Below are 10695 nucleotides of genomic sequence, written 5' to 3'. Positions count from 1 at the left end.
GTAGGTTTTTCCAGTTTTTTTTTTTTTCTTTCAAAAATCCTTTTTGGAGTTTTAAATTTGGATTTAATACGTGATGAATAGGCGGTCTGGGGAGATCGATGGTGAATCTCGAATTTCTTCTTTCCAAATTCGAGCTTAACATTTTAAAGTATTTCAAAAGGGGGCTCAAATTTGAATTATTTCAAAAAAAGCGCCAACTTTTGTTTCGTGCGGCGGATAGCAACCACCCGTTTGGAAAACTAGCTGCACATAATGTTGTCCGTGTCCCTTGAACGAAATCATCACAAGGACACGTACCTATGATACGACAACAGACCGATAATTAAGATATTTATAAAATAGTTAGTCATAGATGTTAGTGTATAATGTAAAGTTGAAGATGTACATGGAAGGGGATTATCACTGCTATGAGAAAAATTATTTCAGTAAAGTTACATGAAATAGTGTGGTCAATGCATGAGTTGTCTCAAAGTAGATTAGGTATTATTAAGTTTTTAATGTGATACTGTGTTAGCAGCTATGAATGATAAAAAAAAAAAAACATCTTAATAGTAAGCCAAAAAACTCTCATCTATAAGAGCAAAAATGAAAATCAAAAACTATAAAAAGATGAAAAGACCTCTCTGGTGATTAGTTGGAGCATTGATTCCAGTGTCAACCGTCTAACCCATCGAAATCGGCCTCAATCGATACAAATAGTAGTTAAATTAGTTTAATATATATATATATATATATATATATATTGCCTTCAAATACAACTTTTTCGAATTCTTAATGGGCACTCATATTAGAGGTGATCTGAAATGACTGACGATCTTAAATCCAAAGATTTGAAGTCCAACCCAATCTAGACATCAAACACAATATTTTGGCCATACATTGTGAATTTCAAATTCTCATTTTCCTACATAAAAGGGATTTGAAACTATCAAACCCTAAAATTTGCCTCTTCTTTTTGACACTAGATTATGCATACATAATATAATAGGGAGTTGAAAAAAAAATGCTTGCTTTTACAAATTACAAAAATCATTAGAACCCTTTAATTTGCACAGGCATTCATAAATTCATTCATTAAAGGCATTTGTATTTGAGGAAAGAATTATGTGAATTTCCAAAAAAAAAAAAAAAACTAAATGCCTGCTTTTTGAGCTTTCGATATCTAGAATGCTTTTTGCTAATTTTATTAAAAGGTTAGTAACACGTAGGTGACGTAGAAAAAGTTTCGAACGTGACCCCCAAACTGGCAGACCAGTGATCAGGCTTGGTGTCTGTTTGTATGCCACAAAAAATACGATAATTTTCTTTGGACACGTTTGTTTACCTTGGATCTTAGATCCGAGGTGGATTTAAGATCCAATTTAAGATCCAGAGCACCTTGGATCTTAGAGTTTGATAGGCAAAGGAAAGCTCTCAATGGCGGAGATACATGTGGGCTGGTGTCGGCCGCTACTCATACCAACTCACGAGAAGTTTCATAAGGGATATTCAAAATTATATTGCTATGAATTCAAAGTCATATGAGATGCTGGGATCTAGCAAATCCCAAGTACGATTTAATCAGTGCACACTTTAAAGCGTGTTTCCAATAAGCATTGATGCAGTTTTTAAACAGACTTTTATAACATTTTTCTCATAACATGATATTTTGGAGTGTATATATATTATACATACACAAGTTTCTTTAATTATCAACCGTCAACATATTCAGCATGCACATTTATTAATCCTTGTTTTCTTGTGAGGACCATTTAAAGGTCTATCTTGTGAAAAGTAAACCTTGTGTGGGCTTCATAATAGAGCTAGAAAATTTGCGCAAGCTTCGGAAGAAATAAAGCAGAGGATAAGGTTGCAAGTGGATTGGATCTTGAAGAACATATGGCTTTTGTTCTTCTAGAAAAAGTGTAAATTTGTTCCTTTCTCAAAGATAACATAAAAAATTTCAGGAGCGAGTTTGATTACTTCTGAATTTGGGTTTACAAATACGATATTGGCTGTTGTATTGCAAAAAAAACGACGTGAAAACCCAAAACTTGTCGAATTAAGGATCTTAAATTAGATTTAAGTTCATGGATCTCAATTCATGAAGATTTAAAATCAAAATAAACTAGAGGTAATCAAACATAACTTATATTTTTTAACCAAAAAGATGTACAAAATGACCACCCTCATGTTCCGTGTGAGGGTATTTTGGGTATTTTATATAAAAAAATCAATTTATTTTTGCTTTGGGAGGAGAGTGAGGATGTCAACTGATTATATTCAAATCAGATACAGACTTTATCATATACATTTTCTGAGATATCTATATATTCATATTCAAATTCAGATGAAAAAAAAAAAATCTATACCATATCTGAATCAGGAATCCGAATTCATATGCTGAGTCTGATTTTTATATTAACATCTAAATCCAAATCTGATTTTCCAACCCAATCCAAACCATATTGTAGATATTGAGTATAGGATTATATTTTTTAAATTATATCTGACATGAATAAGAGCATGAATCCTGTAAATATTTACTTAAATCTGAATCTAAGTCCAATCAGATGCCGTTTCTTTTATAAAATCTGATCCGGGTTCTTACATATATCAATTTTTTTGCATATCACATTTCTTTTATGCGGTTCGGTCGGATATCTCTTTTAAACCAGATTTATAATTGACATCCCGAGAGGAGAGTTTTCCTTTTTTAAAAACAAGGGCATTTTGGTCGTTCCTCTAACAATTGTACGTTGTTCATGAAAGGACGCCTCTTTTGCTACACATTAAATGAATTTGGAAGAAAGAAAACAAACTTTTTTCAATTTATAATATAACAAAAACACACCTGAGTTTGAATTATTTTCATTCAACTACTTGTTTCCTATATAAAATACTATAGGCATTTAAATAAGAAGAATCAAAATTTAAACATGCGTCTGTTATCCCACTAAAACATTGCATGTTTTTTGTAAAATCTTCAAAAGAAAATGAGAAAAATCCAAAGACCCAAAACACATTCTGAGAGATGAGCCATAAAAATGGTAAGAGTGAGCATCGACAAACTGCAAGTGGGATCAATCTGGTTTTTTGGCGCTTTTGAACATTTTATCAAATTTGATCCCAAGTTGACTTCAAATATATTTATCTATCTCAATGAGACGATAAACCAAAAACTGAATTGCAATCATAAACATTACTTACCTTAATCATTTATATTTAAACTCCTTCAAACTAGTTAGACACTTTGTTGCGAATGTTACAGCATTATAGGAAAATCGTTTCGCAAGTAAGTGGTTGAATTGATGATATCGCAAATAGTGTAGCAGGTGATAAGAGAAATCAAAGTAACAAGTATCAAGTTAAAGGCTATGAATCAGATTTAGATCTTGTCATTTTGTTATTTCTTTTGATGTTGTCATTACACTTGTAATGCTGAGGGGTTGAAACTTACTTTCATCGCTAAAGAAAAAAGACTGTTGCAATTTGGTCCCAAGTAATCATTTCAATACCCTTTACAACCCACGCCTTGCTGCAAGCTATAGCAGCAGAGTGAGAAATTTGTGGTGGAGGGGCACTAATGTAAAATTAATTTACATGAACTAATTTGAAAATGAATAAATAATGTGTCTCCGTTCGCGGACAGGCTTCTACCAACTACAATAATTGGTTTATGCAAAGCCTAAGCAATAAGACTACAATAATTGGTTTACGCTAAGCCTAGGCATCAGGCCCGGCCCAACAGGATGAGGAGTCGAGTTCGGGTTGGCCAGACACCTAAAACCCATGCTCGGCTTGACATCTAAAATTCGAGCTCAAGCTCGGCCTGATTAAATTAAAATATATATATTCTAATTTAAAATGATATATAAATATAATTAATCATAATAAAATATTATAACTATATATAAAAAATAATAAAATATATATTAAAAAAATCTTATCAATCAGAACAGGCCTTAATCGGACCCACCCTAGTTACCAGGCTATCCCGATGCCTTTTTGTTGAGCCTAACCGTAGGCCCGAGTTGGGCTGCTGGGTAACGGGTATTCAATCCGATGCCCAACCTTAATTTATGCTGGTTATCTTAAAAGTAAGATACTTTTATAATGGTACTTTGTTCTTGAAAGTAAAGTATGGCTGCAGACGAATTCCACAAAAGGAAAATGGTTTTTATGTTTTCTCTTGTAATCATAATATGGAAATGGCAAATAATTGAGTCGAACTGTTTGGGATTCAAAGTAACACTAACAACCCAATGCATGGAAAAGACGCCCGAAGGTCCTGGCCTGGCTTTGAGAATCCTGAAGTTGTTTTATTGTCCCCAATTGAACATCTCGTGAGAAGAGAGAGGATCAACGATCAACATCATCACATGCTTCGCCTTACTAATGACGCAGCAACATGAGCCCTTATCTAGGTGCTAATATATCATCGTCATTATGGTAGCAACCCTCGCGATATTAGATGTTTAATCCAACAAACAAATGGTGATTTGATTAAGAGAAAATGTTCTGTTGGTTTGACTTGATTGGCGAATTGATCGCCATATACAGATGATAGACAAGCTGTGAAGAGGATCAGCAGAGCCAGAAATTTTTTATGAAAGATGGAGGGCATGGCACAACTAGTAGGCAGTCAATTGCTGGTTCCAATCCTTGCAGCGTTCAATCTTTGTGGAGGCAAGTTAGGAGGAGAGGGGCTGGGAGAATGGCCTGCCTTAAGTGGGCAAGTGACAAAGTCTCTTGGCTCAGAGTGATTTCCCAACATTTCAGTGAGAGGATAGGTGCTGACCTTAATCCGATAGCCGAGGACGCAAAACATCTTGCTTAAATTGCATGATTAGATTCATTTCATTCGTTGAATTGTTTGTGAAGCATCCATTCAGTTAGATGTTTTTAAAAGCAATTGGTTATACTTTTCTCTGGTATGATGCCAACCTAATCTTCAATTTGATTACTGTTTTCTGTTCCGAAATTCTGTTTCTATCTGTTTGTTTGTTTTTAGGGGAAGGAATAGGATGTTTGTATGTTGTGGAATTCTCAGCCACCTTTATAAAGCAGTATTTTATTCTTTCAGAGTGCATTTCTTCCTCCTATTGCTTGTAATAACAGATGACCGCCATAATTAATTGAATCTTTCTTTATAGATTCTCTTATAAGGCCTTTGATTGCCCCTGATCTATAAGAGAGTGGACGCCCGTGTTGGTATGTATTTTACAGCCGGAGAAGCCAGCATTCATAAACAACTTCTTCCATTCCTATTCATTGTGTTCCTTTCCGCTGAAGAATACCATCATAATGTGATCAAGGATCAGTTGCATTTCACAGAACGCTTGATCAATCCTTTTCTTGCTCATTATGTCCAGCCTCCAGGTTTTGGGATATATGGCCTCCTTGCTCCGTCTCGGTATCTTTACGCACCATGTCATCCCATTTATGCATAATCTCTTCAAACAAGTAACAGTTGAAACAGAATTATACAAAAAAAAAAAAAAAAACAAAAAAAATCACACTTTAACAAAGAGTACAACAGTCATCTGTTAAACAATTTCCGACTTCCGCTTTCCAAATCGAAATTTAAGTAAGGAAATGAAGACAACTGGTCTTAAAGTCTTTTGAAAAACTCATCTTTATATTAAATTATTGTTAATTGGAGCATACAGTTTTCAATGCGTAATATCCTATCAACTAGATGATATTCTCAAACCAAATAAAATGCACAAAATCAAATAAAATTAAATAAAAAAGGATTCCCAAGGGGTTTAGCTTAACTGACCAATTAGTAGGTGGTCAGTCATCGTTTCAAGCTCTCGCGATGTCAATTTGTTGTGCTGTAAAAAAAGCACCACTCTGAAAAAGCAAACTTAGTATCTTAAGAGATGGAGGAAGGGTAGGAGCTTTGAATCTCAACTGAGAGATATGATAAAATACTACTCCTGCTCATTTGAAAATAAAATTTAACAAAATACTTAAAACGAAAAAAGTGTTTATGCGTTCCGTCAGCAGATTTGGCTTGAAAGCCCGGAGTTTAAGTCAGTCTGAAACTCAGTACTTGGAATTCACCTTCAAAATTAAGATTCCAACAACTGAACTAGCTGCTGAGCAAGTGCATGTTACCTTGAGAAGGACTAGACCGGCTGGTGGCAATGACTCTTAACATGTCACCCCCAATGGCGACTACATTAGGTGGAGGTGGCTGCCGAAGAAGTTTAAGCAGAGTTGAGGGAGTGGTACACTCAATCCTATGCCCCTTCAATATTCTAATTAAAACAAATTCAATATCTTCTATTGCTGTAACAAGTTAAAGGGTCATGGAAAGAGCTAGCATTCCCACCTCACGTCGCCACCAAGTTCATTAAAGCTGAATTTGAGCTCCAACAACAAAATTAAATAGTGCAAATTTTTATTGGGCTTACATGATTGTTATAACCATGCATGTTAGAACCCAAATATTGTATTGCTTGTGGAACTCACACCCATTGTGGCAAATACTTAGTCCCGTCTTATTCAAGAAGAAAAGCAATGTGATGTCAAACATCGAGTCACCAGTTTCTGCTTTTAATCCACCAAATGAAATTGTGTAAGATGGGCAAGCAAGAGGATAAGGGAAGCCACCGGGTAAGTGAAGTGTGGCCACTACAGCAAGGTAGAACAAATGAAAAGCAAAGTATTATTAATGTCTTGGTGGGTTTACCAAGTCGATTGAAATTATTCAATGTTTGTTCCAAGCCAAAGGCTAAAGCTATTGGGCCTGGAAATGAGGCCATTGAGGTGTTCCAAATTAACAAGCTACAACACAAACAACAACACAGTGAGCTGATCTGAACTCCCAATTAAGGGAAGATCTCTATTAGAGAGTACACGCCCACGGTGGTCACTATTTTGTAGCTGGAGAAGCTAGCATCAATAATCAGCTTCTTCCAGTCCTCTTCATTGCGCTCCTTGCCCTCGAAGAATACCATCATAATGAGATCATGGATCAGTTGCATTTCATTAAACACTTGATCAGCCCATTTCTTGCTTACTATGTCCACAATGAGGACCTTTCCTCCTGGATTTGGGATCGCCTCCTTGCACCGTGTCAATATCCTCACGCAATTGTCGTCATCCCAATTATGCATAATAGCCTTCAAACAGAAAATAATAGGGACATCATACTCAGACAATCAAAATGAAGGGTGCATTCTTTTCTTCTGTAAAAAGGTTTTCCTATCTTCTGTTGCGCCTCGGCAAGCAAACTTCTACTTAAACAATGCTTCCTGTCACTGGTAGCTACCAAGCAACATACTCAATGTCTGCCATTTCCTACAGATTGGAATACTCCCTCTCCCTCTCCATCCGTGTGTGTGGCTAAATTTTTTTTATTCTTATTTCAGGGACGAACTTGGATGGGCCAAACATATATGTTGAAAAAAATCATAGAAATTTGATCATATCCAATTCAATTTTATGGAGCTTCGAAATAAAGTAATTTTAGATTATTGTGGAGATGGAGTAACTTTTGAGCAAGCTTCTACTTAAACAACGCTTCCTGTCACTGGTAGCTACCAAACAACATACTTAATGTCTGCCATTTCCTACAGATTGGAATCCTCCCTCACCCTCTGCATCTCTGTGTGTGGCTAAAATTTTGTTTTCTTATTTCAAGGACGAGCTTGGATGGGCCAAACATATATGTTTGAAAAAAAAAAAAACAAACAATCCAATTCAATTTATGGAGCTTCGAAATAAAGTGATTTCAGATTATTTCGAAATTTCGGAGATGGAGCAACTTTTGAGCATTTCTTTGACATCCAACTGCTGAAGAGCCTTGGAAAGTGTCGCAGAGAAAAAATCTTCAAATTTCAGATGTCTAAATCAAACTCAAGGAAATTATGACCACCATTAATTCTTAAATGAACAATTATTATTGGGACTAAGTAGTTTTAATGCACAACACACATGCGATCAACTAGCTAGGTGACCTTCTCAAATCGTGAGTTCTAGATTATCGAACACCTCGTGGGCATACTGAGATAAACAAGTTGAAGGACGCCTGAAGCTCAGTATTTGGGGTTTGGCCTTCAGAAGGATTCAACAAGTGAACTGGTGTGCTGATCCATATTACCTTGAGGAGGACTGCATTTCTTCAGATGTCTAAATCAAACTTAAGGAAGTTATGACCACCATTAATTCTTAAAAAGAACTATTATTATTGGGGGCAAGTAGTTTGAATGCACAACACATATGCGATCAACTAGCTGGGTGACCTTCTCAAATCGTGAGTTCAAGATTATCGAACACCTCGACTGAGATAAATACGTTGAAGGACGCCTGAAGATCAGTATTTGGGGTTGGCCTTCAAAAAGATTCAACAAGTGAACTGGTGTGCAAATAAATCTATATTACCTTGAGAAGGACTGCATCAGCTGGTGGTACAGACTCGAACATATCACCTCCAATGGCGACAACGTTAGGTATTTGCAGTGATGATGAAGCGACAACGTGAGGTAAGTCCAACAGCATGCACTTGATGTGCGGGAAGGCATCGGCTATGAGCCCAGCCACGGTGCCATCCCCGCCCCCAACATCCACAAGCGAGCTCACACCCTTGAACACTTCGCCACACCTTTCAACCATGCTACCCATAAGCAGTTTGGAAAGGCTAGACATGGACTCATTGAATAGCTTGTTAAGCGCAGGATCGTGGCTCGCCTTGATCCACAATGGTTCCCCGTGCTTCGCCTCAAAGGCTGTAGGGTAACCCTCCGTTGATCGGAACCAAGCTGCCAAATTGTCCCACGCAGAGACAAACAAGGGATGGACGCCCAGCATTACAAGCGGCGACATACTAACCGGGCTGTCCCTTAGCATCAGTTTAGACACTGGCGTCAATCCATACAAAACTTCCTCCCCTTCTTCACCGGCCAGACTTTTCTCCTCGGCGAACACGCCGGTGTGCACCAGCAAGCGCATCAGGCGATCGAGGCGCGAGACGTCGACGGAGGAGCTGATGGGGATCTTGGCGGCCAACTGAGGGGCGGTGAGGGGCTGGCCATGGCTGTGGATGACGTCTGCTATGCCGAGCTCGAGGGCGGCCTTGACTGAGTAGGATTTCATGTAGGAGTTGAAAAGGTTCTGAAGGTGGGCTTGTGATGCCTGCTCCATAGTCCCCTGCTCTTGGACATTCATCTTCTCTTCCATCGCTCTAGTGCAAGGAAAAGGAAGGAAAGAATCTCAAAGGAATTGTGAAACTGCAGCTTGAAATCAACAAGTTCACGAGTTCTTGAGAGGTCAATTTATTTTAATGTAGGACAGAGTGGGCAGATGCAACTTTGAACGACATGCATGAATGCATTAATATTCCAATGACGGCATTCATGTAGCTTGAATGCTGTTGGAGCAATTGATGCATGAATGCATTAATATTCCAACGACGACATTCATGTCGCATGTGCCGTTGGAGCAATTGAATTCACAGCGGCAGTCGTCGCCTGTGCAGTAAGTTCACCAGCGGCTCCAGTGTTCAAGTGAAGAAGTAGCGATTGTCTCCTAGTGACGGTCTCCTGTATAAAACAGCAAAGCAAGAGGAAGAGGCAGAAGAAGAAGAGTAAGTCAGATTTAGGGGTTTCCTTTTAAGAGGCTCCTCACGATCCTCTTCTAGAGAGTGATTAAACATTAAGCATTGCAGGGTATAAATAGCCAGCCCTTAGGTTTTCCCCAAATCCCAGCAGCGATTAACGTGAGAGATTTTTTAACAAAATGTTGAGATAAAGATGAACTTTATCTCGTGAGAAGTTTTGAGTAAATCTCGAGATATCCAGATAAGGCTCAATAGCCACTATCCAACATCTCTCACTTGACCATGAGACCACCAGTTTGCTTCTACTATATGTGGGTTTTCTTCATTTAACTAGTTACTTGGTTTTTCGTAATTAGTTTATCTATCGTAACCCAAACTTTATCCAAGATTTACAGCGAGGTTTTCCATTCAATCGTTTTTCTTTCGCAACCTTTCAAATATATCTTAGCCTCATATGGGCTACATGTTTTGAAAATAAGTCTTCAGATATAACCTTAGTTAAGAGATCAGCTACCATATCATTGGTAGACAAATTATCAACTGAGATTTCATTTTTCTCTATCATTTCATGAACATATTGGTATTTCACTATTATATGTTTATTCTTTGAGGTAATAGCTCCATTCTTCATAAAAGATATTGCTGAAACAGGGATGTATTGCTCAGCACACTCAGAAAGTAGAGTATGTAGCATATAATGTTGCAATTACTTTTACTGTCTGGATAAATCAGTTCTTGAAAGACTTGAAATTAGATCTTGTTCATGAACCAGTTCAACTATACTGTGATAATCAGGCAGCAATATCTTTTATGAAGAATGGAGCTGTTAGCTCAAAGAGTAAACATATAATAGTGAAACCAAACAGGTTCAAATTGGTAAAAACGTGGTTTTCTACTGTCATCCAAACAAACAAACCAGGTTTACAACCTGGTTTAGAAAACCAAGCTTAACAAAACTTGGTTTTAAGAGGATGTCATCCAAACACCCCCTTTATATTGTCTCAACCCCCCACTTTATTTTGTAATAATTTCACAAGCTGGAGTGGGAGGAAAATGAATAGTTAAAAGAGCAGCTTTAGCTTGTTCATGAGCTTTGTGTGTGTGTGTGTGTGTGTGTGTAAACGATTATATTGCTAACAGCCCCC

The 10695-nt window shown here is 37.4% G+C and overlaps 1 protein-coding gene across 1 annotated transcript; it reads right to left on the bottom strand.

Annotated features, from left to right (window-relative positions):
* Positions 1–6635: 6635 nt before the first annotated feature.
* Positions 6636–9240, bottom strand: LOC116252660 (trans-resveratrol di-O-methyltransferase-like). The gene is made up of 2 exons (XM_031627082.2): positions 8377–9240; positions 6636–7115 (listed from the first exon to the last, which is right to left on the bottom strand). The coding sequence occupies exons 1-2, from the start codon at positions 9169–9171 to the stop codon at positions 6822–6824; spliced, it is 1089 nt and encodes a 362-aa protein (XP_031482942.1). The 5' UTR covers positions 9172–9240; the 3' UTR covers positions 6636–6821.
* Between the last annotated feature and the right edge of the window lie 1455 nt (positions 9241–10695).

Source organism: Nymphaea colorata, chromosome 1 (assembly GCF_008831285.2).
Source record: "Nymphaea colorata isolate Beijing-Zhang1983 chromosome 1, ASM883128v2, whole genome shotgun sequence".
Taxonomy (NCBI): domain Eukaryota; kingdom Viridiplantae; phylum Streptophyta; class Magnoliopsida; order Nymphaeales; family Nymphaeaceae; genus Nymphaea; species Nymphaea colorata.
The sequence above is the reverse complement of the archived record's forward strand: the minus strand, read 5'-3'. Positions and strand labels throughout refer to the sequence as shown.